General features: G+C 38.0%; 3 protein-coding genes and 1 long non-coding RNA gene across 5 annotated transcripts; 1 reads left to right on the top strand and 3 right to left on the bottom strand.

Annotated features, from left to right (window-relative positions):
- Positions 1 to 257: 257 nt before the first annotated feature.
- LOC130999703 (probable disease resistance protein At1g58602) lies at positions 258 to 14,205 on the bottom strand. 2 transcript variants are annotated; one of them, XM_057925321.1, is made up of 3 exons: positions 12,872 to 14,205; positions 10,924 to 12,716; positions 10,462 to 10,779 (listed from the first exon to the last, which is right to left on the bottom strand). In XM_057925321.1, the coding sequence occupies exons 1-2, from the start codon at positions 13,914 to 13,916 to the stop codon at positions 10,954 to 10,956; spliced, it is 2,808 nt and encodes a 935-aa protein (XP_057781304.1). In that variant the 5' UTR covers positions 13,917 to 14,205; the 3' UTR covers positions 10,462 to 10,779; positions 10,924 to 10,953. The 2 variants fall into 2 exon arrangements, with proteins under 2 accessions (XP_057781305.1, XP_057781304.1); XM_057925322.1 differs by lacking the exons at positions 10,462 to 10,779; positions 10,924 to 12,716 and adding an exon at positions 258 to 2,045 and having other exon boundaries at positions 12,872 to 14,199.
- Positions 10,393 to 23,852, top strand: LOC130999718 (uncharacterized). The gene is made up of 2 exons (XR_009093573.1): positions 10,393 to 10,750; positions 23,076 to 23,852. It is a non-coding gene; the product is annotated as an uncharacterized LOC130999718 (long non-coding RNA).
- A 755-nt stretch (positions 23,853 to 24,607) lies between these two features.
- LOC130996998 (probable disease resistance protein At1g58602) lies at positions 24,608 to 25,474 on the bottom strand. The gene has a single exon (XM_057922279.1). The coding sequence runs from the start codon at positions 25,472 to 25,474 to the stop codon at positions 24,608 to 24,610; it is 867 nt and encodes a 288-aa protein (XP_057778262.1).
- Positions 25,333 to 27,802, bottom strand: LOC130999708 (putative disease resistance protein At1g50180). Its single transcript, XM_057925331.1, has 2 exons — positions 26,517 to 27,802; positions 25,333 to 26,360 (listed from the first exon to the last, which is right to left on the bottom strand). The coding sequence occupies exons 1-2, from the start codon at positions 27,559 to 27,561 to the stop codon at positions 25,705 to 25,707; spliced, it is 1,701 nt and encodes a 566-aa protein (XP_057781314.1). The 5' UTR covers positions 27,562 to 27,802; the 3' UTR covers positions 25,333 to 25,704.
- Between the last annotated feature and the right edge of the window lie 164 nt (positions 27,803 to 27,966).

Below are 27,966 nucleotides of genomic sequence, written 5' to 3'. Positions count from 1 at the left end.
TATTTGAAAGAAAGTGATTAAAGAGAAACACTGAAATTGAAGCAACAGAATTGGGAATTGAAGAGAAGGTTGCAGAGAAAATAATGCAAATAATTAAAGAGAAACACTTGGGACATGGAACAACAAGACTGTAGCTCCAAGGGGGGGAGAAAAGTACCATGCAACAAAAACCAAGACGATACAAGTTTAGAATGCGTCGAGCTTTATAGTTAAAACCTTATCGAGATACCTATCTTTTAGAGAAAAACTACAATTGAGAATTAGATTGGTGCAAGCATTACCCGGGTGGAGACTAGATTAGTCATCGTCTCGGATGATAATTGAAGGGACATGGCTGACTTTGTGGAAATCCTCTCCTGATGCCGATACCCTTTTTCCGAATTCCGGCATATCAATAATTTCTAGTTCCCGAAGAGTAGAAATGCCACTCAATCCCTCTGGAAGCATCTTCAGACTTAAACACTCATCTATCTCTAAATGATAGAGAAGGGGCATGGCTCCTTCCTCCACTCTCCACTCCCTCAACTTTGGTAATTGGAACAGCCCAAGCTCCTTGAGGCGAGGAAAACTGTTTGATGGACACGTCATCTCCTCCCCCACAAATGATTTCGTCCATAAATACAACTCTATCAAGCAAGGAAGGTTCCCCAGTATCCCCATTGGATCATCCTCAATCTCACATTCATACAGCCACAAAGTTGTAAGTTTTGAACTGATGAAGTCACTCCCGCACTCTGCCAGCGCCTTCCCTAACTTAACTTCAATCCGCAAGGTATAAAGATTGGGACATGTGATTACCTTCTTCAGCGTTAACACTCCCTTATTTGTTCCTAACTCGCAACCCTTTTTGATTTCAACCCAACAAAGCAGTAACTTTTCCATGAGAGCAATGGCGTCGATGATGGCTGACAAGCTTTCATTGTCGTGTATTGTTGTTCTGAATCTTCGCAGATTCTTCATTCTGTTCATACATTTTAAATCATGCACTCTACTATCCAAATTCGACAGGGTCTCCAACTCAATCACTCCCTCGTCCAATGTCAATCGATAACTTCCAATTTTTTCCTCATCATAATCGGGAAGAAACAAGTGCTTTAAGCGTACCATCTCCTTAAAAACATTTGGGACTTCAATATTCATCGAACCAGTTAAATCAAGGGTATCCAAGTATACCAAATTCCTTATGGACGATGGTAGCTTATCAAAATCACATCTTTTTAAATAAAAACGTCTAAGGTGAACAAGACTAGCGATTCCTTTCGATAACTTTCTTCCTTCAAATTTGAATCCCACCATAACTAGATCTCTCAGCAATTTGAATTTCTGAAAATCAACGATACCTTGCGGGGGAAACTCAACAATAACACCCGAACCTATGTGATTGAACATTTGAAGAGACCTTAAATGTTCGCTACTATCTTCTCCCCAAGTGAGTGTAAGCTCGTCAGGTTCCACTTGAACTTCCTTCCTGAAATGTATAGCCAAATGCCGTATTTTCCTATGCGAGGAAGCTTTCCCACTTTGATACTCCAAACTCTGCACACCAAAATCCTCACTTCTCCCCAATTTCAAACATAGTTCTCTTACTACATCATGAAGTTCGCAGCTGCTATATATTATTCCACGTCTGGCATCATCAAAGATTTCAACTTGGACGATGGATCTGGAGGCCAACTCACCCAGGTACAGCTTCGCGATTTCAATCAAAGATTTGTCCTTGTCTCCAATATTCTCATATGAAATCATCCCTTGTGCTATCCACATCCTAAATAGATCCTTAGGATATATGGTTTCATCCTCTTGAAATATACCCATATAGAGAAAGCACGGCTTCAAATAATAGGGTAAACTTTCATAACTTAAATTTAGCACTCCATCAATCTCCTTTTCATCTCTATATATGATTTCTTTGACTAACTCCCACTCCATCATCGAATTTTTATTTCTCAAGACCCCACCAAGTAAACAAATTGCCAGCGGCAGATACCCACATTTGTGCACCATTTCTTTCCCAATTTTCTCAAAATTTTCTTCCAATGCAAACTCTGCATTGAAAAAACAAATGAAAATTAATTGAATAGTAACTTTATAACTTAATCAGATCCTCCCATTCCACACACTGCTGTAGCTGCATGAGAACATCATTCCAAACTGATTGAAAGCTCTGACATTGCTGACTAATGCAAACCCATGCGCAAAGATCAAAGCTGGTGTTGGTCTCGTTGTAGAGCTTTTTGGCAATGGTGGTCTTGCCTGATCCTCCCATTCCACACACTGAAATAACTCGATGCTTTTCCTCTTCCACTAGGAGATGAAGAAGCTGCTTGAGCTCGTCCTTCATCCCCACAAAACAGTCTCCGATCACCGATTCAGGGAAGGTCTTCCTTGCCCTGTTATTGGCGGACGAGCTTTCCCCTTCATCTGTATTGTTGATGATGCTCTTCTTTATGCCACTTTCTATCATTTCCTTGTTTATCCTTTCAAGTCGGGATTTGATTGGTGAAATCTCCGAGCCTAATTGGTGGATCGACTTGTATTCTTCCAAACTACAACTACATATGCGGAGGAGCTGTTTGAGGCCTCGTTTTCTCCTTGAAGTCACTTGATGAGCTGCGTGTCTTTCAATGGCAGTTTCTGCTCTGTACACAAGATCTTTGATCTCTGAGATCCAATTGAAAATGGTTTCATTTTCATGTCGTCTTCTTTCGGCATCTTTGAGAAGACACTTCATGTCTTCGAGCTGGATCTCGAGCTCCTTCACTTGGTCACCCACACCAGATAAAAATCTTGCTTCTTCCAACAACAAATCTCGCAAGGTTTCTAGAGCAGTCGACACAACAGCTTCTGCCATCGCAACAATTCCAAACTCGAATTTCTTTGGTCAAACTGATTTAGTATTGGTGAGAGTATATAGAGAGGAATAAGGATAAGGAACTCGTTGTTGTGAATACAAATTCTTCAATGGAGATTGCAAAGAATTTTGATTTTGGTTGCAAAGAATTTTGATTTTGGAACAGAGAAATTAGTTCTTGGAGAGTTGTGTGAGGAAAAAGGGAGAGGTTTGACTTTCGTTGGTGGGGAAAAGTGTGAAAGTAGTTTAGCTTATGAGAAAGCACATTAATTATCTTAATTAACTCCACTTGTTTTTGGTTTCTACCTTGTCTTCTTCTTCTTCATTCAATAATTCTCCTTCATTATTTCACTCATTCAACCACTCCGGCGGCCAAAGCTGAATAATATGATATAAAAAATGATAAGGTGATTCATCATTAGCTGGCATAATGAATTGTTGTGAGCAATTAATTAAGGCGCTTTAAGCCAATAAGAGTTGATTAATGTTATTAATACAAATAATTTAGCCTATGATATGAACTAAACATCATAAGATGGTAGTTTCCTGTCACATTTTGCTAAGTTCTGACATGACGTTTTAAGAAATGTCTAGAGCTAGCTATGACATGTAAACAAATTAATATTATTCATGACATTTTCTAAGCCAAATATTGAGCACATATCAACAGTAACGAACTCTAGATAACTATGCTGAGGTATGTTTTTACTTTTTGGTTTTTTAGCTTAATTAGAGATGGCAGATACAATAAGAATTATTTATGAGCAGACTTAGATGGTGTTCGGTTCCTTAAAGAAGATAATAGTGAGATATCGTAATATGAGGATTCACTACAAAAAAAAGTTCTAATAGTGACATTATTTTAGTCACACCAAGATCAGTGTCATTAAATTTATGACATTTTTAGGTGTAACAATATTTAGTTACATCAATACATGTATCTATATACTTTTGTTACATAAATATGTGTAAGTAAATTTTGTTACCCTTTAAAATGTCATAAATTTTATGACACCTATTTATGTAACTAAAATTGGCTACATCTCAAGGTGTCACAAAATATTTTAATGACATATGGATGTCACAATATCTTTTTATTACAAATAAAAATAATGTAAAAAATGTTAATTGAGTGAAGTAAAGGCAGAAGGAGATTCCCCACACCCATCCCTCCCTCACTTGCTTCGGTACTTAATTTTTTTTAAACTAATATATAGAAACATGCCCCAGTGCTTGATAAATTATACTCCATCCGTCCACGAAAGAACTTCCTATCTTTTCTTTTTGGAACGTTCACAAAAGAACTTTCTACCTATTTTTGGACTATACCCCACCACTTATAATCCTCTTACTTTTCACTTTTCACAACTCTCAATATTAATTATAACACTTTTTCACCACTCCCAATACACTCAACTACCTTTTATCCACTCTCAATACACTCAATAATATTTTTTCTTAAAACCCGTGCCACTCCCTCCTAGGAAGTTTTTTCATGGACGGAGGGAGTAATAATTAAATATATAAGTACTGATACTGAATTTTTTTGGTAAAGGAGCACATATATCAATGACATGCAAAGTATTAAAAATAAATAAATAAAATATTAATGGTGATTTTGCTCAAATATGTCATTATTATTCTGAGCTTAGTACAGTATAATATTTATTTATTTAATAACAAATATTATTAAATTAGTAAAATTTATAGGGAATCACAGATCATATCGGACATATATGGACATAGAATTTCATCATATTTTTTTTTGGTATGCATGCATGTCTCTTTTTACAATGATCGGTGAAATCTCCGAGCCTAATTGGTGGATCGACTTGTATTCTTCCAAACTACAACTACATCTGCGGACGAGCTGTCTGAGGCCTCGTCTTCTCCTTGAAGTCACTTGATGAGCTGCGTGTCTTTCAATGGCAGCTTCGGCTCTGTACACAAGATCTTTGATCTCTGAGATCCAATTGAAAATGGTTTTGCTTTCATGTCGTCTGCTGCCAGCATCTTCGAGGAGACACTTCATCTCTTTGAGCTGGAACTCGAGCTCCTTCACTTCATCGCCCACACCATATAAAAACTTTGCCTCTTCCAACAACAAATCGCGCAAGGTTTCTAGAGCAGTCGACACCACTGCTTCTGCCATCGCCACAATTCAAAGCTTTGATGGTTTGGTCTAATTGATTGGCGAATACTCTGATTTGATACTGGTGGAAAAGGACAGATATTTGTCAAAAAAGAAAAAGGAAAAGAAAAGATAAAGGTTAAAGTGCTTTTGGGGATAATGGTTACCCCACTAATACAAATTTTTCTAAATTTCATGATTACTTACCGCGTACCCAAACAATGGCCATATTTTAAGAAAAGCGTTTATCTTTAAATAAATATTATTCCTTCGGTCACATAAACCGTCCACGAATTAAGTATATATTTGATGTTCGGCACAAAAATTAAGAAACCAAAAAAATGTGTTGTGAGTGAAAAAAATGGGGAGGTTGTCTCCTGTACACTCGGGTGTACTGTACACCCGAATATAAATGACACTAACACTAACAATCTAACACAAAATGACACTAACACTATATTAGAATGCCACTAATACTATTTTGTTTTACAAATGATACTATCATGTTTTATAAATATCACATCTTGAAATGACACTAACACTAAATGACACTATCATGTTATCGAAATGACACAGTACACCCGGATGTACCGGAGATTTTGTGATAAAATGGTAATTGACCAAAATGATAATGGTGTTGTGCGGTAGATCCATTAGAGGAAATTAAAGTGTAATAAATGTAAATATAAAATAGATAAATATGTTGTGAAGTTGGTCCATTAAAAATAAAGTGTAGTAAATATAGAATATAAAATGATAAAATGTATTGTGAGGTGGATTCATTAGTGGTAAAAGGTTGTAAATTAAAAAGTAAGGAATGGTATAAATGTCCATAAAGCAAAATAGGTACTTAATTGATGAACAAAAATTTAGAAGCAAATGGATACTTAATTGATGGACGGAGGGAGTATGTGGTATACACATAAAAAATATGTGGTATTCTTTATACACAAAAACTTGGATACAACCATGTGTATCGTGTTGACCCGCATCCGGATTCAAACCTGCATCCTGACTTAAATTGTGTAAATAACACTATTTGATTATACAAATGACACTGCCTATATTTAACATTATTCGATTATATAAATGACACCGTGACATTTTAAAATGTTATAGTATCATTAAAATATTGCAGTCATTTACAATCTTATACTATTATCAATTACAGGAAGTGTCGTTTATATTTTTTAATAGTGTCAATTATACACAGTGTCATTTACAATGTTATAGTGTCTTTTATACGCATTATTATTTGTATAACAGACATCTAATTGTACCCAAAATCACATCTTGCTTTACTAGTAATTATTAAACCATTATTCTTGTGTTCATATATACCCTACTATTAGCTGTTAAAGTAATTAAAGTTCTAACTATGAAATCAATGTTTATCACTTTAGTTGCTTTTCACTGTGTCCTTTTGTTTTAATTGTATTTGTGATTGTTACCTCTAGTGGAGTAGCTGCATTCCTTTTGATTTAATACTACTCTCTCCGTCCTATTTTATTTGGCTTTTTTTTTTTTTTTTTCTTTTGGACGTCTCATCCAACTTGGCATGTTATCTTTTTTAGTAACAAATTTTCACTATAATAGATATGAGCCTGCATTTTTTACACTACAATCTTACCTCCTTAATAACGTGCCGAAAAGAAGTAGGTCAAGTGAGATGGGACGGAGGCCAGGCAGTATTATTTACCGGGGAAAAATAGAGGGAGTGAAAGAAAAAGAAAGAAATTGGGTTGCCCTCATCTTTGCAATTAGGCTAATAATGTTGGACGTTTTATGCAAGGAAAAAATGAGTATTAGTGCTTCAAATATAAGTTTATCTATCGTTCAGTCATCATCGTCGCTAATTGAAAGAGATTTTAAGTAACATAATTGTGTATTTGATAAGTGGAGAAGAGTCTCCTTTAAGAAAAAGTTGAGATACTTAATAGGTTGATGTTGGTTCTTAGTGACAATCTATACTAATAGAAAAAGAGCCTAAGGCATCTTAAGGCACAACTTGTGGATTACCTATTTTACGAGTTTAAAATTATTTCAGGCCATTATTTTAGAGCGATTTGCAAAAATAGGCCACTATTTTTCGGACTTGCAAAAATAGGCCAATTATTTTAATTTTTTGTATTTTTAGGCCACATGTGTACCCAATCAAGCTATTTTGGGCCACATTTTGACCCCAAAAAGTGGCCTATAAATGCTGAATTGAGCTCAAATGTGGCCTAAAAATGCCAAAAACTAAAATAATTGGCCTATTTTTGCAAGTCCGTAAAATAGTGGCCTATTTTTGCAAATCGCTCTAAGATAATGGCTTTCAATAATTTTAAACTCCCTATTTTACCCCTATTATATATTTTATTTTACATATTATATATTTATAAGAATATATTAATTCATTAAATATTACACTAAATCTATGTGATATATTTCCATAGCTATTGATAAGGTTTATAAATAAATATATTCATCCAATAAATTATCTAATAAAAGTAATGAATTAATAGATTTTTTAAAATAATAAATTATCAAATAAAATAACATTAAATTTAAGAGTGATGATTAGTGAGATTATTTTCCTTGACTATATTTAATTTCTCGACATCATCATATTATGTGATTTTTTTTCAAATGTATTAAATTTGAATAAGCTAAGTTAATCAGATTGGGGTTTGAGTTTCATTTTGTAACATGAAATTGAAGTGCTCCGAGATCCAATTGAAAATGGTTTCATTTTCATGTCGTCTTCTGTCGGCATCTTTGAGAAGACACTTCATCTCTTTGAGCTGGATTTCGAGGTCCTTCACTTGGTCACCCACACCAGATAAAAATCTTGCTTCTTCCAACAACAAATCTCGCAAGGTTTCTAGAGCAGTCGACACCACTGCTTCTGCCATTGCAACAATTTGAGGGAATTCACGCTCAGATTTCTTTGGCCTAATTGATTGGTGGAACACTGTTGATTTGCTAGTGGTGAGTGTGAAGGAAAAAGGATAAGGAGCATGTGGTCGTAATTATAGTTAAAAATAATAACTTTCTGAATTGATTATTCCAATTGACTATAGTTAAAAATTGCGGCATGGGTTTTAATGAGAATGGTTGAGTTTTATTGTAAGTGGAGAAAAGGTCCCACTAAAAAGGTAGTATTAATAAGATAATTAAATTTATTGTGAATGGAGATAAGAGCCCACCATGTGAGAGAAAGTTTCCAAAAGTGAAAAGAGACTAATTTTTGTGGACGCCCCAAAATGACGAAAATTGACTATTTTTTATGGACGGGTGAAGTAATGTCTATGTATTTTATTTATATAGTATAAAATCACACGTATTCAACGTACATAGCACGTTCTTACACTAGTAGTATAAAAGAATTAAATAAATTAAGAAACAACAAATTAATAAGAAGAAACACAAATACTTCTCATTTGTGAAATGAAGTAGTTATATATGTGGTTTACTGTCCAAAACATTGCAATTTATTGAAAACCCAATTGGAGCGAATGTTTTCTGGCAGTTTGGTAATTACAAGGATTAAATATGTACTAAAAACTAAAATTGGAAATGTAAGAAACGAGATACCTTACCTGGCTGACTATATGAGCTTAAAAGATGTTAAAAAAAAACCTTAAATCTCACCATATTAAAACAACTACATATGGAAGTAAGCAATAATAATTGTGCAGAATCATGAAAATCAAACATATTAATTAATAAATGATAAACTAAAGGAAAGAGGGCAACTTCGAGTGTGCCTAACTCCAGTTAGAGAGAGAATATTCAGACGAGGGGAAAGATAATTTCATTCAAGTTACCAAAAACTGATACAAAGGTACTGATAAATAAACAAGCCCGTTGCTACTGGCACTAGCAACTCCAACTGCAAAGAGAGAGAAACCTAAGGAGGGGGGGGGGGGCAACTACTAAAGAAACCTAAGGATAGATTTTAATTCTAGCTCTTCAATGGATCGTTCTAATAGTTTCACTTCTTCTTCCTATTCCTCAGCATGTACTTTCTGAGCAGCAGCTATTTAGACAAAAGAAATGAGGATAGATTTTAACTCTCGTGCCTCAGTTGCTATTGCTTCATTTTCTTCAGCATGAGTAGTTGAACATAATAACCTAATAAGTACTTACTGAGAAAACTTTTAATTTAGAAAATTTGATTTTCTGTATTATAACCATCCCCTGCTGTGGATTCTCATTACATGCATACTCCACTTATTTAAGTAGATACATTTCAATTTTATACAGATGAACTTTAGGGGGCGTTAATTCGTCACTTCAGTTAACAAGTAATCACAATTGCATTAATTCGTCACTTCAGTTAGCCACGGTTCACCGAAAACTAACCATTGTATGAAAATTCAGAATAACTAAAAGATCATGTATTTGTCTTCAATAAATATTGTGCCCTCCGTTCCACAAAAATATACAATATTCTTGATGGCTTGGGTTTTAAAAAATGTTGTATGAGTGTTTAGTGAGTAGAGAAGGTAATCCTAAAATTTAATCGATTCGCACCCGAGAGAGAAAAAAAATGTTTAAATCCTAACAAAGGCTTTAACAAAAGAGTTTTGAGAATAATTGGTTTTATGATTGACATTGAATTAATGCTCTTTATGTGATTTTGTTTTTCAAATGGATTAGATTGCATAAGACTTATTGACATTGGGCTTTTGATCTGGATTTTATAATATGAATTGGGCCTGGTTATTGATGAGCCAAATTTAAATTTCTTGGATCTTTTAATTGAGGTATGGGTCCATTTTGTAAGAGTGGGCCGAATGGGTTTACTTTTTAAAAACCCATTTTCTATTACTGATATTTCAACAATCATAAATAGGCAAATAACCATTTTTAATCTTTAATGAAGCTTTCAAGTTCACAATACTCTAAACCTAGCTAGTAGTGCTCTCGTGAACAACTAGCAATATTTCCTTAATGATGGTGTAGTGCTTTATTTTATCAATGATTTTGACATATTTTATTATTTATGAATGAACACTTGGTATCCTCTATTTCGATTTTTTTTTTGTGTTCCACTATTAATTTTTTAAAATTATTCTTCATTTAAAAAAAAAAATTTACAATAAATTATGGTTTTTACAATTAATATAATTAAAATTTATAGTTAAAAATAATAATTAAAAAAAATTCAATTATTTGCAATAAAGTTAATTAGGATTTCCTATATAATATTTATTTTATTTTATAATAAATATTATTAAATTAGTAAAATTAAATTAGTAAAACCAAAATTTGGTAAAAGTTCATGTAATTAAACGCAATTACTTTTAATTAAACGGAAAAGAGGCCAAGTCTTTTCCAAACTAAAGCAGCTGGTGCAGCTTAATTTCCTTCAACAGTATCTTCAACCTAAGCCAATTTTTCTAATTTTGCTTGCTTAGTACAGTATATTCGTATAGTTATATTAAGCAACACAGTTTCAATTTATTGGATTCTAAACAATCAAGCAACAAAAATCACAATTCAAGAACAGAAATAAAGCTTAAATCTGCAGAAATTACAAGCAAAGGCTCATGGGCCGAATCTTACCAAAATAACTCCATGTGGAACTAAGCAAGTCTAGAATAAATTGTCCAGATTAATAATACAAGGAATGGAATATATATGGCCACCACGCCCATGTACAAAAGAAATATGCACATTTATTTGAAAGAAAGTGATTAAAGCGAGACAAGGTTGCAGAGAAAAGAATGCAAATAATTAAAGAGAAACACTTGGGACATGGAACAACAAGACTGTAGGTCGAAGGGGGGGGGGGGAGAAAAGTACCCTGCAAAAACCAAGACGATACAAGTTTAGAATGCGTCGAGCTTTATAGTTAAAACCTTATCGAGATACCTATCTAGCTTTAGAGAAAAACTACAATTGAAGCAACAGAATTGGGAATTGAGAATGAGATTGGTGCAAGCATTACCCGGGTGGAGACTAGATTAGTTAGTCATCATCAATAGTTTTGGATGATAATTGAAGGGACATGGCTGACTTTGTGGAAATCTTCTCCTGATGCCGATACCCTCTTCCCCATTTCCGACATTTTAGAAATCTTCAGTTTCCGAAGAGTAGAAATGCCACTCAAACCATGTGGAAGCATCTTCAGACTGGAACAATCATATATCTCCAATTCATAGAGAAGGGGCATGGCTCCTTCCTCCACCCTCCACTCCCTCAACTTTGGTAACTCGTCTAGCCAAAGCTTCTTGAGGCAAGGAAAACTGTTTGATGGACACGTCATCTCCTCCCCCACGAATGATTTCGTCCATAAATTCAAATATATCAAGCAAGGAAGGTTCCCCAGTATCCCCATTGGATCATCCTCAATCTCACATTCATACAGCCACAAAGACGTAAGTCTTGAGCTCATCATGAAGTCACTCCCGCACTCTGCCAGCGCCTTCCCTAACTTAACTTCAATCCATAAGGCTTGAAGATTGGGACATGTGATTACCTTCTTCAGCGTTAACACTCCCTTATTTGTTCCTAACTCGCAACCCTCTTTGATTACAACCAAACAAGTCAGTAACTTTTCCATGAGAGCAATGACGTCGATGATGGCTGACAAGCTTTCGTTGTCGTATATTTTTGTTGAGAAACTTCGCAGATTCTTCATTCTGTTCATACATTTTAAATCATGCACTCTACTATCCAAACAATGCAGGGTCTCCAACTCAATCACTCCCTCGTCCAATGTCAATCGATAACTTCCAATTTTTTCCTCATCATAATCGGGAAGAACCAAGTGCTTTAAACGTACCATTTCCTTAAAAACATTTGGGACTTCAATATTCATCGAATAAGTTAAATCAAGGGTATCCATGTATACCAAATTCCTTATGGAAGATGGTAGCTTATCAAAATCACATATTTTTAAATACAAACGTCTAAGGTGAATAAGACTAGCGATTCCTTTCGATAACTTTCTTCCTTCAAATTTGAATCCCACCATAACTAGATCTCTCAGCAATTTGAATTTCTGAAAATCAACGATACCTTGCGGGGGAAACTCAACAACAACACCCGAACCTATGTGATTGAACATTTGAAGAGACCTTAAATGTTCGCTACTATCTTCTCCCCAAGTGACTGTAAGCTCGTCAGGTTCCACTTGAACTTCTTTCCTGAAATATATAGCCAAATGCCGTATTTTCATATGCGAGGAAGCTTTCCCACTTTGATACTCCAAACTCTGCACACCAAAATCCTCACTTCTCCCCAATTTCAAACATACTTCTCTTACTACATCATGAAGTTTGCATGTGTCATATTTTCTTCCAGGTGTGACACCATCGTAAATTTCGACTTGGACGATGGACCTGGAGGCCAACTCACCCAAGTAGAGCTCCGCGATTTCATATAACGTTTTGTCCTTGTCTCCAATATTGTCATATGAAATCATGCCTTGTGCTATCCACATCTGATACAGATTGTCAACATGTATATCTTCATCCTCTTGAAATATACCCATATAGAGAAAGCAAGGCTTCAAATAATAGGGTAGACTTTCATAGCTTAAATTTAGCACTCCATCAATATTCTCACTTTCACCTCTATATATGAATTCTTTGATATCCTCATTTACTAACTCCCACTCGTTCATAGAATTTTTCATTCTCAAGACCCCACCGAGTAAAGAAATTGCCAACGGCAAATACCCACATTTTTGCACCATTTCTTTCCCAATTTTCTTAAAATTATCTTCCAATGCAAACTCTGCATTGAAAAAACAAACGACGTTTAATTGTATAGTAACTTTATAACTTAATCAGATCCTCTCATCTGATTTGGAATCGATGATGCAAGAATAGAAACTACCAACAGGTAAATCTAGAATATTATTTGTAGACTAGAAGTCAAATTCAACAAACCTGGAATGTTGGCGTGGGCAAATGCTTTCTTCTTGAGTAGTTCCAAAGCATCTTCCTCTTTTAGAAACCCAAGTTTCACAGGGCATCCAATCTCTGCAACTTCCCGTTCGCGCGTGGTGATCAAGATTTTGCTCTGCAAATCTTGGACAAGGAAGGGATGCTTGAAATCATCCCAATCAGAAACTTTCCAAAGATCGTCAAAAACAATGAGGCATCGCTTCTCTCTTTGTATCTTACATAGTCGCTCCTTCAACTCCCACTCGCTCAAACTTGTAACATCCTCCCTTATTTTTGACCCATCCTTCGTGTTTTGATGCTGTAGCTGCATGAGAACATCATTCCAAACTGGTTGAAAGCTCTGACATTGCTGACTAATGCAAACCCATGCGCAAAGATCAAAGCTGGTGCTGTTCTCGTTGTAGAGCTTTTTGGCAATGGTGGTCTTGCCTGAACCACCCATTCCCCACACTGAAATAACTCGATGCTTTTCATCTTCCACTAGGAGATGAAGAAGCTGCTTGAGCTCATCCTTCATCCCCACAAAACAGTCTCCGATCTCAAATTCGGGGAAGCTCTTCCTTGCTCTGTTGTTGGCGGACGAGCTTTCCCCTTCATTTGTATTGTTGATGATGCTCTTCTTTATGCCACTCTCTAACATTTCCTTGTTTATCCTTTCAAGTCGGGATTTGATCGGTGAAATCTCCGAGCCTAATTGGTGGATCGACTTGTATTCTTCCAAACTACAACTACATCTGCGGAGGAGCTGTTTGAGGCCTCGTCTTCTCCTTGAAGTCACTTGATGAGCTGCGTGTCTTTCGATGGCAGCTTCTGCTCTGTACACAAGATCTTTGATCTCTGAGATCCAATTGAAAATGGTTTCGTTTTCATGTCGTCTTCTGTCTGCATCTTTGAGAAGACACTTCATCTCTTTGAGCTGGATCTCGAGCTCCTTCACTTGGTCACCCACACCAGATAAAAACCTTGCTTCATCCACCAACAAATCGCGCAAGGTTTCCAGAGCAGTCGACACAACAGCTTCTGCCATCGCAACAATTCCAAACTCGAATTTCTTTGGTCAAACTGATTTAGTATTGGTGAGAGTATATAGAGAGGAATAAGGATAAGGAACTCGTTGTTGTGAATACAAATTCTTCAATGGAGATTGCAAAGAATTTTGGTTTTGGAACAGAGAAATTAGTTCTTGGAGAGTTGTGTGAGGAAAAAGGGAGAGGTTTGACTTTCGTTGGTGGAGAAAAGTGTGAAAGTAGTTTAGCTTATGAGAAAGCACATTATCTTAATTAATTCCACTTGTTTTGGATTCTACCTTGTTTTCTTCTTCTTCATTCAATAATTCTCCCTCATTATTTCACTCATTCAACCACTCCGGCGGCCAAAGCTGAATAATATGATATAAAAAATGATAAGGTGATTCAATTAAGGCGCTTTAAGCCAATAAGAGTTGATTAATGTTATTAATACAAATAATTTAGCCTATGATATGAACTAAACATCATAAGATGGTAGTTTCCTGTCACCTTTTGCTAAGTTATGACATTACGTTTTAAGAAATGTCTAGAGCTAGCTATGACATGTAAACAAATTAATATTATTCATGACATTTTCTAAGCCAAATATTGAGCACATATGTTACACCAACAGGACCCAACGGTGATGGGCTCGAGAATGATACTGTTACTAAAGAGGCTGAAGAAATAAGCCCAAATGAAGGAGGCCCAGCAGCCGAAGGGAAGCCCACACGCATGAAAGCTTTGCCATCACGTTTCAAGGACTTTGTTATGAGTTAGAGATAGAATCCTTAGCCTTCTCTCTTTTCAGTTATTAGTATCTGTTAGTGGCAGTGGCAACGGGCTTGTCGCCCCTTTTGGTTATATATCAGTAACTTGTATCAGAGTGAGGATATGCGAAATGAAAATTATCTTCTTCTTCATCTGATTATTCTCTCTCTCATTGGAGTAAGGCACACTCGAAGCTGCCCTTTTTATTTGATATCGTATCAGTTTGGTGCTTTCATTGCTCTTATGGCTACTTCCGACATTTTGGAAGAACTCAAAGCTCTCAAAGCTCAGTTATCAACCCATATTTCGGCTTCCTCTGACCAGATCACAGCGACGAATACCGCCGTGGCGGAGACCAACGCCATTCTTCGGCAGTTTATGGTCTCAGTCGACTCCCGATTTGCGTCGCACCCCGGCTCCTCTGGGGTCATCACCACACTCCTCCTCCGGCCGATCCTCCGCTACTGCGCTCTATGAAGATGGAGGTTCCCCGTTTCGATGGATCCGATCCTACAGGATGGATTTTTCGTGTGGAAGAGTTTTTTGACTATCACAAAACACCGGAAGACCACCGTCTTCGGATCGTCTCATTTCATATGGAAGGCCGCGCCGCTTCTTGGTTTCAATGGATGAAATCAAATCACCTCCTCTCGACATGGCCCGTTTTCCTTCACAGCCTTCGTCACCGTTTCGGGGCGTCACTCTATGAAGATCCACAAGGGGCTTTATCGAAGTTGACTCAAAAAGCATCCGTGAGTGAATTTCAAGCAGAATTCGAGGAGCTTATGAACAAAGTACAGGGGATTTCTGAATCTCTCCTGATTAGCTTCTTTGTGACCGGTCTCAAAGCCGACATCCGCCGTGAACTCTCCTTCACCAAGCCAGCCACACTTATGGAGGCTTTTGCTCTGGCACGGGCTTATGAGGCCCGATTATTGGAAGCTCGTTCGGAACAACGCTGGTCCTCTCGCTCGCCGGTCCATGCCACTCCAATCTCCTCTGTTCCACCTTCGCCTTCGATTCCCGTCTCATCAACAGCGGTGTCGAGTGGCTCAGCGAGCAACCCCAAACCATCGTCTGCCCCGCTGCTTTTGGGCCCTCCCCCTGGACCTATTTTACCGGTTCGCCGATTATCTCCACAAGAACTCCGTGAAAAACGGGAAAAGGGTATATGCTACAATTGTGATCAAAAGTGGTCTTCCAATCACCGGTGTCGTAGCCGATTTTATGGGCTGCTGGAAACTGACGACGACGACGTTATGGATGGCGCATCGGATTCTCCCTCGTCGGACGAACCACCCACGGCGGAACCTATCTCTGACCCACTGATTTGTGGAGATGTCTCCAGCCTGCATACTCTCTCTGGCTTAGCTCGACCTCGCGCACTTCATCTTTTGGGTGCTATAAAGCTCCGCTCTGTCCGTATCCTCGTTGATAGCGGAAGTACCCACAACTTCATTCAGCCGGCGGTCATCCGCGCCCTCAAACTCCACACCACAGAGATGCCCCCGTTTCGAGTCTATGTTGGTAATGGTGACTATCTTACCTGCTCTCGACTTTGTCCTGCTGTTCCAATTGTTGTGCAGGGACACACAATCTCGGTGGATCTCCATGTCCTCCCTATCGCCGGTCCGGCCGTGGTTCTAGGGATTCAATGGCTCCAAACTTTAGGGCCTGTTACCCATGATTATGCTTCTCAAACCATGACTTTCGTCCGCGACGGCACCGCCATAACCCTCACTGGGGACCCTACTATTGACATCCAGCCCATTTCATTTGCTCAGTTGCAATCAGCGGCCCAATCTCATACGATTGACTTGGTCTACGCCATCTACATCCAAGCCCGATCCGATCCTGATGGGCCTTCAATGATGGGCCACTTTGTTGTTCCAGAATCCACGCCTACTTCACTCACCCACCTCTTACTCCTGTTTCAACATCTATTCTCGCCACCGACGGGGCTGCCGCCGCACCGCCTTATTGATCACCGGATTCACATACAGCCTAACACGTCGCCAGTGAACGTGCGGCCTTACCGCTACCCCCAATTCCAAAAGGAGGAGATGGCTAAACTTGTAGCAGAGATGCTGGAGCAGGGCACTATTCGTCCAAGCCAATCTCCGTTCTCGTCCCCGGTGCTTCTGGTCCGAAAGAAGGATGGCACCTTCCGTTTCTGCGTTGACTATCGAGCACTCAATGCAGTCACCGTGAAAGATAACTTTCCCATTCCGACGATCGATGAGTTACTTGATGATTTGGGGAAGGCGCGCATCTTTACCAAACTTGACCTCCATGCCGGCTACCATCAAATCCGTGTACATCACCGGGATATTGCTAAGACCGCCTTCCGCACGACGGGTGGACACTTCGAGTTTCTTGTTATGCCTTTCGGCCTTTGCAACGCTCCCTCCACGTTTCAAGCGACGATGAACCAGTTATTTGCTCCTTTTTTACATCACTTTGTTGTAGTTTTTTTTGATGATATACTGATTTTCAGCAGTTCTTTGGAGGACCATGTTCGTCACCTTCAACAGGTTCTCACCCGGCTCAGCGATCAGGCGTTTGTTTTGAAGGGCTCAAAGTGTGTGTTCGGCCAACCCTCCGTGGCTTATTTGGGACATATTGTGTCTGAGGGAGGAGTCCGTGCTGATCCCGAGAAGATTGAGGCGATGCAATCATGGCCCTCGCCCCGCACCCTCAAACAACTACGGGGATTTTTGGGACTAACGGGCTACTACCGGCGCTTTGTCCGCCATTACGCAGGGATTGCAGCCCCTTTAACTGATCTGCTAAGAGCGGGAGCATTTCAGTGGTCTCCGAAGGCCGACAGAGCTTTTGAGCTGCTCAAAACGGCCTTATCGACCACCCCGGTACTCCGTCTACCCGACTTTTCCACTCCCTTCATAGTGGAATCAGACGCTTCCGACACAGGGATTGGAGCGGTCTTAATGCAAGGTGAGCAACCCATCGCGTATTTCAGTAAAAAGCTGTGTCCCCATTTGCAAGTCGCATCGGTTTACACTAAGGAATTACTCGCCATCGTGGAATCAGTGCATAAATGGCGACAATATTTGCTTGGTCGGTTTTTCATCGTTCGGACGGATCAGCAGAGCATCCGAGAGCTTCTACAGCAGACCATCCAAACCCCCGAGCAACAAAAATTCATTCCCCGACTCCTTCACGAGGCGCATGCCACACCAATGGCAGGGCATGGCGGGGTCAAACGTACCCTGGTTAGGCTGGCTGCCACTTTCTACTGGCCACGAATGTATGCTGCTGTTAAAGACTTTGTGGCAGCGTGTGTCAATTGCCAACAAACGAAGTACTCCACCCTTCCTCCCGCCGGGTTATTGCAGCCGCTTCCCATCCCGAATAACGTTTGGGAGGACGTGACGATGGACTTCATTATTGGTCTTCCCCCTAGCAGAGGTTTCACAGCGATCTTAGTAGTGGTTGACCGGCTGACAAAGTTCGCTCATTTTGGTCCGCTCCCGACTGGTTTTACGGCTATAAAGACAGCTGCTCTCTTTCTCGAAATGGTGGTGAAGATACACGGTTTCCCCTCCTCCATTACATCTGACCGCGACCCGATCTTCCTCAGCACTTTTTGGCAGCAGCTGTTCAAGCTTAGTGGCACCACACTAAAGCATAGCACGGCGTTTCACCCACAAACTGACGGCCAGACGGAGGTTACTAATCGCTCTGTTGAACAATACCTCCGGTCCTTCACATTGGAGCAGCCGAATACTTGGGCAGCATACTTAGGATGGGCAGAGTACTCCCTCAATACAGCCTACTGCCATAGCATTCGAATGACACCCTATGAAGCTCTCTTTGGCCGACAGCCCCAAATGATTCCTCATTACACCGCCGGCGCGTCCAACGTCCAAGCGCTTGACGAGTTGCTCCAACACCGCGACTCTCTACTTCAGCAGTTGAAGGACAATCTGCGACGAACACAATTTCGTATGAAGCAGCAAGCGAATCGTCATCGTCGTGATCTTGAGTTTCAAGTGGGGGATCAGGTTTTGGTGCGCCTTCAACCTTACCGACAAGTCTCAGTTCGTGGTCGCCGGCCTCCCAAGCTAGCTCAAAGATACTACGGTCCTTTTTCAGTCAACGCTCGCGTGGGAAAGGTAGCCTACCGCCTGGAGCTTCCCGACTCCAGCCGCATCCATCCCGTGTTTCACGTGTCCAAACTTCGCCCGTTCGTGGGTCGCAACGATGTGCCAGTGTGTATCCTTCCCGCGGATTCAATTGACTCTCGGCCGATATCCCAGCCCTTGGCAATCTGTGGAGAGCGTGAAATCCTCACTACTAATGGTTTTCGAAAGCAGGTATTGGTTCAATGGCAGGGTGAACCACCGGAGTGTGCGACGTGGGAAGATCAAGCTGATTTCTTCTGCAGATTCCCCAATTCGAACCTTGTGGACAAGGTTCTTTGTGAAGGAGAAGGGAATGTTACACCAACAGGACCCAACGGTGATGGGCTCGAGAATGATACTGTTACTAAAGAGGCTGAAGAAATAAGCCCAAATGAAGGAGGCCCAGCAGCCGAAGGGAAGCCCACACGCATGAAAGCTTTGCCATCACGTTTCAAGGACTTTGTTATGAGTTAGAGATAGAATCCTTAGCCTTCTCTCTTTTCAGTTATTAGTATCTGTTAGTGGCAGTGGCAACGGGCTTGTCGCCCCTTTTGGTTATATATCAGTAACTTGTATCAGAGTGAGGATATGCGAAATGAAAATTATCTTCTTCTTCATCTGATTATTCTCAAACGACAACTAAGACAAGGTTAATTAATGAGTGGATTTTTAATATAAAAAATTAATCACAATTGTACTATTTTTTATATTCTCACAATTCACAACTTGAAGTTACACAATTTAGTCTATTTAATTCTACAATTATAGTAAACCCTTTTTTAAAATATATTACTCTATAAATTAATAAATTTCTTATTTTCCAACTTGCGTCAATTTAAAAAATCATCAATTTTAATTGATTGGTGAACACTTTGATATACTACTGATGAGAAAAGAGGACTTTCGCTCATGGGAAAAAAGCGCGAGTAAAGCAGTTCACCTTTTAGAAAAGCACATATACTTTCACTGTCCATAAAAAATAGTCTTACAAATGGACGACACGAATTTTAATAAATATAGTTAATGTATTATGAGTGCAGAAGGTTCCATTTAAAATATGGTATTAATAATGATAATTAATTATATTGTAAATAGAGAAAAATATCGACCATGTAACAGAAAGTTTTAAAAAATGAAAATGGACTAATTTTTTGGACGTCTCAAAATGATAAAAAAAAATGTGAACGGAGAGAGTATTAGTTATTCATCTGTTTGTTATTATATAAACTAGCATTTGCACTCGTGCAACGCACGAAAAATATTTTTATATTTTATTATAAATAAAATTGATATTAATTTGATTATTATATAAAAATTCTAAATATAATTAAAAATACTACAATTTAAGATAAATATATTTTAGTTTAATATAAAAATAATAAGGAATAATTCATATTAATAAAAATTGATATTGTAAAAAAAGAATAAATTTATTCAAAAAAAGAGGAGAGAGGAGAACGAATTATTTTAAGTTTTAATCTTTAAATTAATATAATTTTTATAATTTAAATCCAATATTTACATAATGTATATCAAATTAAAGCTCTTGTCATGATCTTTAATTTGATATGCATATCAAATATTTTATAATTAGTCGAATTTCACAATTTTAAAAAAGAAATAAAATAGAAAATTAAGAAGTTAAAGGAAAAGAAAAAAAAAGATGTATAGCTTATAAATAATCTTTCAATTTTATTCTAACTACAAAATTGTCATTCAATTTTGAAATTGATTTGAAATCAATTTAAAATTGAAAAGTCTATTTTTAATATAGCATAGATATATACCAAGCTCCTATCTTGTCTTCTTCCTCTTCTTTATTCAATGGTCCTCCCTCATTATTCATAGTCCTCGTTTTACTCAGTATAACTCCCTTTGAAAAATAATAAATAATTATGAATTTATTATTTTACCTTATAACCTATAGTCTATAATATCATATTGCAGTGGTCGTGTTTACTAATTAAGTATGGTAAATTCATTTTTAATAGGTATCGTTTATGTTTATACCGAAGCTATGCTTGTAGATCTTGGTCATTTCTCTGCAACCTCACCAAGGGTAACTTCGCTTATTCATATTTATATTAATCAACCCAATTTAATTTCAATTTATTGGATTCTAAACAACCAAGCAACAAAATCACAATTCAAGAACAGATAGAAAGCTTAAATCTCTAGAAATTACAAACAAAGGCTCATAGGTGGAATCTCACCAAAACAACTCCATATGGAGAAATCCTTATACCCAATTAATAGAAACCCTCTTTGTATTGAGTTTTCTTCCTAGTCAATAGGATTAAATTTGCGTAAGAGTTAATCAGATTGGGCTTTTGAGTTCGATTTTGTAACATGAAATGAAGTGCTGTCGGGCCTGATAAATTTTGGGCTGAATTTATATTTGTTGGATCTTTTAATTAATGTATGGGTCCATTTCTTTCATAGTGGACCGAAAATGGAAATTGGGTTGGGCTCATCTTTGAAATTGGGCTGATATATATTCTATTTATAGCCCCAAAACTTTGCAAATTGCTCACCAAACATACATGGCCAGTGACTCATTCTTCGCCTGAGCCCTCCTTGTTTATGTAGAAGCAGATGAAAGAATAAGTTTTCTAAATTTCGCTATTTCGAAAAAAGTCGGATGAAAACAGAAACAAATTATGATCTTGATATCACAATTGGTTGGGTAATTTGGCCGAACAAGTGGTAGGCGTAAATGGATTTATCTTTGGAAGAGCACATGGAAAAAACTGTCATTGATGAAGTTTGAGTTGGGAAATACAATTTGATAATACAAGAAATTGTTGAATACCATGATTAAGAATAAAATTTGAGAAATATAAAAAATCTATGTTAAACTGACATTAATTGACAATGGTTTGTGCTCTGTTGTTCTACTATTATTGTGTATGAACCATACTAAAGGTCCTTCTCTGAAGGCTATGAAACATCCTAGTCCGATTGGAATGATTGTAGCATCTGCCTCGCCTCGTCTAATGTGGTTTGCAGCAACGATGAAGCAGTAGTTTGAAGTTGCACAGGTTGCTGCAATGGAGTGTAACATAAGGAACAAAAAATGGACTTATCTGTCTGGCCCCTTTAAAACTAAGGCTTCGACTGCGTTCTTGAAAGCTGTGACGCCCCCCATCCTATTCCAATCTTGTTCATCTGCACCAATGCTCAATCAAAGTAAATTTTCATCAAGAGCTCTTTTGCCTGCAACCAAGGTTAATGAATTATTCAGTGTTGCACTAGGCTGCAGTTGATGAAAGAAGAAAAATTGAAACATGATATTATTTGAAAATAAGGAGGAATCTCTTGATTATGTATGGGTGAGATTGAAGTTCTTAGTTGCTGTGTAGGTTTTCAAGAATGAGAATTTAAGGATACAGAAGTGGTATTGTAGAATAGGTTATCGAGGATGATTGATAGAACTTCGTGTATCCTTAGTTAAGTATACTCATAAGAACTCTGTTTTATATAATTAGCCTTGACATGTATTTATGTATGTCTGTTTCCCTCATTCATACAAAATGGTAATCAATGTGTTATGTATACCTCATTTACCGTTATATGTATGAGCGCCATCATACATAATACCACTATATACGGAAAATTACCATTATGTATAAGCATTTTTTTAGTAGTGAGTCCAACTAAAGCAGCTTCAAATCCTTCAACAATATCTTTAACATAACCCAATTTTTCTTGTTTAATATCAGCAGTAATGTTGAAAGGTTAATTTGCAATTCAATGCATGAAAACACTAATGTCTTCATCTTGGAAGTATTGAGTTTTTAATTAAGTTTGGATATCTCATATTCTCTAATCTAGATTCATCCATTGTACACTATAAATAGTGTTGCTCTCATTTATAAGATCATCAAGTAAAATCATCAAAAATTAAATATTAAAAGAGTGAGCAGCAGCTACTAAATTCCTTTTTCAAAATCCAAACCTATCATCGTCTCGGATGATAACTGAAGGCAATACCCTCTTCCCCAATTCTGACATTCCATAGATCTCCAGTTTCTGAATAGTAGAAATACCACTCAATCCATCATCCATCTAGAACCATCTCGAGACTATAATAACCATAAATCAAACTGAATGATAAAACAAAGAATGAAATATACCAGGCTTGGAGCTAGCCACTTACAAAAGAAGTGTATACACATTTGTTTCAAAATAAGTGATTAAAGCGAAACAAAGTTGGAGAGAAAAGAGTGCAAATAATTAAAGAGAAACGAAACAAGACTATAGCTCGAAGGGGGGAGAAAAGTACCCTGCAACCAAGAGAAAGACGATACAAGCTTTAGAATGGGTCGAGCTTTATTAAAACCTTATCGAGCTTTATTAAAGAATTGCAAATTGAGAATTAGATTGGTGCAAGCATTACCCGGGTGGAGACTAGACTAGTCATTAGTGAAGGATGATAAAGACAAACTTTTCGCTGTAAAGACAAACTTTTCAAGCAAGGAAGCTTACCCAGTATCCCCATTGGATCATCCTCAATCTCACATTTCGACATAAACAATTTCTTAAGTTTTGAGCTGATGAACTCAAGCTCACACTCTGCTAGCGCCTTCCCTAACTTAACATAAATCGACAATTCACGAAGATTGGGACATGTGAATGCCTTGTTCAATCGTAAAAATAGGACATTTCTCGGCCGATAATTGGCATGAAAAATGTCCTGCGGATGCAACACTTATTAATTAGTGTCTTATTTTACTCTTAAAAAAATTAGTGTCCTATTTTTAGAAGTCCGAAAGTTATTGTCCTAATTTCCAAATCAATCTAGGTTACTGTCCTAAAAAACCCTCGAACTCAAATAAAAGTTCTCATTAGTGACATGAGGATTAATAACTATTATGCGTGTTACAAAAATTAATAACAGGATTACATGTCACTAATTTTTATGACACGAATATTAGCTACCAAGTAGATACTTTTAGTATAGTGTATATGAAATAGACAAATGTTTTTATGCAGATTACTAACATGGCCAATCGCCGAACAACCGACCTGCCTGTTTTGGTTAACTATTTTGAAAATAATGACGAAAATGAATTTTTTTGTCATCGAATTTTATACACAAGACATATTTTGAAAATAGTTAAAAGTTTGAGATTTTTAAATGAAAAACGAAAGCTCAGGGTATGGAAATATGGCCATGTCAGGCTTGGAGCCACGTACAAAAGAAATATACACATTTATTTTTTATTGGATTCTACACAACCAAGCAACAACTTAGTATAGTTATATTAAGCAACATAGTTTCAATTTATTGGATTCTAAACAACCAAGCAACAAAAATCACAATTCAAGAACAGAAATAAAGCTTAAATCTGCAGAAATTACAAGCAAAGGCTCATGGGCCGAATCTTACCAAAATAACTCCATGTGGAACTAAGCAAGTCTAGAATAAATTGTCCAGATTAATAATACAAGGAATGGAATATATATGGCCACCACGCCCATGTACAAAAGAAAGATACACATTTATTTGAAAGAAAGTGATTAAAGCGAGACAAGCTAGGTTGCAGAGAAAAGAATGCAAATAATTAAAGAGAAACACTTGGGACATGGAACAACAAGACTGTAGGTCGAAGGGGGGAGAAAAGTACCCTGCAACAAAAACCAAGACGATACAAGTTTAGAATGCGTCGGGCTTTATAGTTAAAACCTTATCGAGATACCTATCTTTTAGAGAAAAACTACAATTGAAGCAACAGAATTGGGAATTGAGAATGAGATTGGTGCAAGCATTACCCGGGATTAGTTAGTCATCGTCAATAGTTTTGGATGATAATTGAAGGGACATGGCTGACTTTGTGGAAATCCTCTCCTGATGCCGATACCCTCTTCCCCATTTCCGGCATTTTAGAAATCTTCAGTTTCCGAAGAGTAGAAATGCCACTCAAACCATGTGGAAGCATCTTCAGACTGGAACAATCATAGATCTCCAATTCATAGAGAAGGGGCATGGCTCCTGCCTCCACTCTCCACTCCCTCAACTTTGGTAATTGATATAGCTCAAGCAACTTGAGGCGAGGAAAACTGTCTGATGGACACGTCATCTCCTCCCCCACAAATGATTTTGTCCATAAATACAACTCTATCAAGCAAGGAAGCTTCCCCAGTATCCCCATTGGATCATCCTCAATCTCGCATTCTGACAGATACAAACTTCTAAGTTTTGAACTGATGAAGTCACTCCCGCACTCTGCCAGCACCTTCCCTAACTTAACTTCAATCCACAAGGAATGAAGATTGGGACATGTGATTACCTTCTTCAGCGTTAACACTCCCTTATTTGTTCCTAACTCGCAACCCTTTTTGATTACAACCCAACAATACACTAACTTTTCCATGAGAGCAATGGCGTCGATGTTGGCTGACAAGCTTTCATTGTCGTGTATGTTTGTTGAGAAAGTTCGCAGATTCTTCATTCTGTTCATACATTTTAATTCATGCACTCTACTATCCAACTTCCATAGGGTCTCCAACTCAACCACTCCCTCGTCCAATGTTAGTCGATAACTTCCAATATTTTCCTCATCATAATCGGGAAGAAACAAGTGCTTTAAAAGTACCATTTCCTTAAAAACATTTGGAACTCCAACATTCCTCGAATAAGTTAAATCAAGGGTATCCATGTATACCAAATTCCTTATGGACGATGGTAGCGTATCAAATTCACATCTTTCTAAACACAAACGTCTAAGGTGAACAAGACTAGTGATTCCTTTCGATAACTTTCTTCCTTCAAATTTGAATCCCACCATACCTAGATCTCTCAGCAATTTGAATTTATGAAAATCAACGATACCTTGCGGGGGAAACTCAACAACACCCGAATTTATGTGACTGAACATTTGAAGAGACCTTAAATGTTCACTACTATCTTCTCCCCAAGTGAGTGTAAGCTCGTCAGGTTCCACTTGAACTTCCTTCCTGAAATATATAGCCAAATGCCGTATTTTCCTATGCGAGGAAACTTTCCCCTTTGATACTCCAAACTCTGCGCACCAAAATCCTCACTTCTCCCCAATTTCAAACATAGTTCTCTTACTACATCATGAAGTTTGCAGCTCCTATATTTTCTTCCACTTGTGACACCATCGTAAATTTCGACTTGGACGATGGACCTGGAGGCCAACTCACCCAAGTAGAGCTCCGCGATTTCCCTCAAATTTTTGTCATTGTCTCCAATATTCTCATATGAAATCATGCCTTGTGCTCTCCACATCATATATAGATCCTTAACATCTATATCTTCGTCCTCTTGAAATATACCCATATAGAGAAAGCAAGGCTTCAAATAATAGGGTAGACTTTCATAGCTTAAATTTAGCACTCCATCAATCTCACTTTCATCTCTATATATGAAGTCTTTGATATCCTCATTTACTAACTCCCACTCCATCATCGAATTTTTCATTCTCAAGACCCCGCCAAGTAAAGAAATTGCCAACGGCAAATACCCACATTTCTGCACCATTTCTTTCCCTATTTTCTCAAAATTTTCTTCCAATGCAAACTCTGCATTGAAAAAACAAACGACGTTTAATTGTATAGTAACTTTATAACTTAATCAGATCCTCTCATCTGATTTGGAATCGATGATGCAAGAATAGAAACTAACCAACAGGTAAATCTAGAATATTATTTGTAGACTAGAAGTCAAATTCAACTAACCTGGAATGTTGGCGTGGGCAAATGCTTTCTTCTTGAGTAGTTCCAAAGCATCTTCCTCTTTTAGAAGCCCAAGTTTGACAGGGCATCCAATCTCCGCGACTTCCCGTTCGCGCGTGGTGATCAAGATTTTGCTCTGCAAATCTTGGACAAGGAAGGAATGCTTGAAGCCATCCCAATCAGAAATTTTCCAAAGATCGTCAAAAACAATGAGGCATCGCTTCTCTCTTTGTATCTTGCATAGTCGCTCGTTCAACTCCCACTCGCTCAAACTTGTAACATCCTCCCTTATTTTTGGCCTATCCTTCGTGTTTTGATGTTGTAGCTGCATGAGAACATCATTCCAAACTGATTGAAAACTTTGACATTGCTGACTAATGCAAACCCATGCGCAAAGATCAAAGCTGGTGTTGTTCTCGTTGTAGAGCTTTTTGGCAATGGTGGTCTTGCCTGATCCCCCCATTCCCCACACTGAAATTACTCGATGCTTTTCGTCTTCCACTAGGAGATGAAGAAGCTGCTTGAGCTCGTCCTTCATTCCCACAAAACACTCTCCGATCTCGAATTCGGGGAAGCTCTTCCTTGCTCTGTTGTTGGCGGACGAGCTTTCCCCTTCATCTGTATTGTTGATGATGCTCTTCTTTATGCCACTTTCTAACATTTCCTTGTTTATCCTTTCAAGTCGGGATTTGATCGGTGAAATCTCCGAGCCTAATTGGTGGATCGACTTGTATTCTTCCAAACTACAACTACATCTGCGGAGGAGCTGTTTGAGGCCTCGTTTTCTCCTTGAAGTCACTTGATAAGCTGCGTGTCTTTCAATGGCAGCTTCGGCTCTGTACACAAGATCTTTGATCTCTGAGATCCAATTGAAAATGGTTTCATTTTCATGTCGTCTTCTGTCGGCATCTTTGAGAAGACACTTCATCTCTTTGAGCTGGATCTCGAGCTCCTTCACTTCGTCACCCACACCGGATAAAAACCTTGCTTCTTCCACCAACAAATCACGCAAGGTTTCTAGAGCAGTCGACACCACTGCTTCTGCCATCACAACAATTCCAGACTCGATCGATCGATTTAGTATTGGTGACAGTATATAGAGAGAGGAATAAGGATATGCAACTCGTTGTGGTGAATACAAATTCTTCAATCGAGATTGCGAAGTATTTGGATTGTGGAAAAGAGAAATTAGTTCTTGGAGAGTTGTGTGAGGAAAGAGGGGAAAAGTGTGAAAGTTGTTTAGCTTATGAGAAAGCACATGATTATCTTAATTAACTCCACTTGTTTTGATTTCTACCTTGTCTTCATCTTCACTCGATTTATAATTCTCCCTCATTATTCCCACTTATTCAACGGTAATATTCATTAAAAATATTCATTCTATGTCAGGCCACCAACTCTTCAGACCATTTCTCAACAACGAAAACTCAATAATTGCTTTAAAAAATGATGG

Source organism: Salvia miltiorrhiza, chromosome 8 (assembly GCF_028751815.1).
Source record: "Salvia miltiorrhiza cultivar Shanhuang (shh) chromosome 8, IMPLAD_Smil_shh, whole genome shotgun sequence".
Lineage (NCBI taxonomy): Eukaryota > Viridiplantae > Streptophyta > Magnoliopsida > Lamiales > Lamiaceae > Salvia > Salvia miltiorrhiza.
This window is presented reverse-complemented; position numbering and strand designations above follow the sequence as displayed.

Bases quoted from the DNA above. Each gene is read 5' to 3' on its own strand.
- LOC130999703 (XM_057925321.1), bottom strand. From the start codon at position 13,916: ATGGCAGAAGCTGTTGTGTCGACTGCTCTGGAAACCTTGCGCGATTTG. The intron at 12,717-12,871 runs GTTTGTTGAATT...TTTTCAATGCAG, and splicing joins TGCCCACGCCAACATTCCAG to AGTTTGCATTGGAAGATAAT.
- LOC130996998 (XM_057922279.1), bottom strand. From the start codon at position 25,474: ATGGATACCCTTGATTTAACTTATTCGAGGAATGTTGGAGTTCCAAAT.
- LOC130999708 (XM_057925331.1), bottom strand. From the start codon at position 27,561: ATGGCAGAAGCAGTGGTGTCGACTGCTCTAGAAACCTTGCGTGATTTG. The intron at 26,361-26,516 runs GTTAGTTGAATT...TTTTCAATGCAG, and splicing joins TGCCCACGCCAACATTCCAG to AGTTTGCATTGGAAGAAAAT.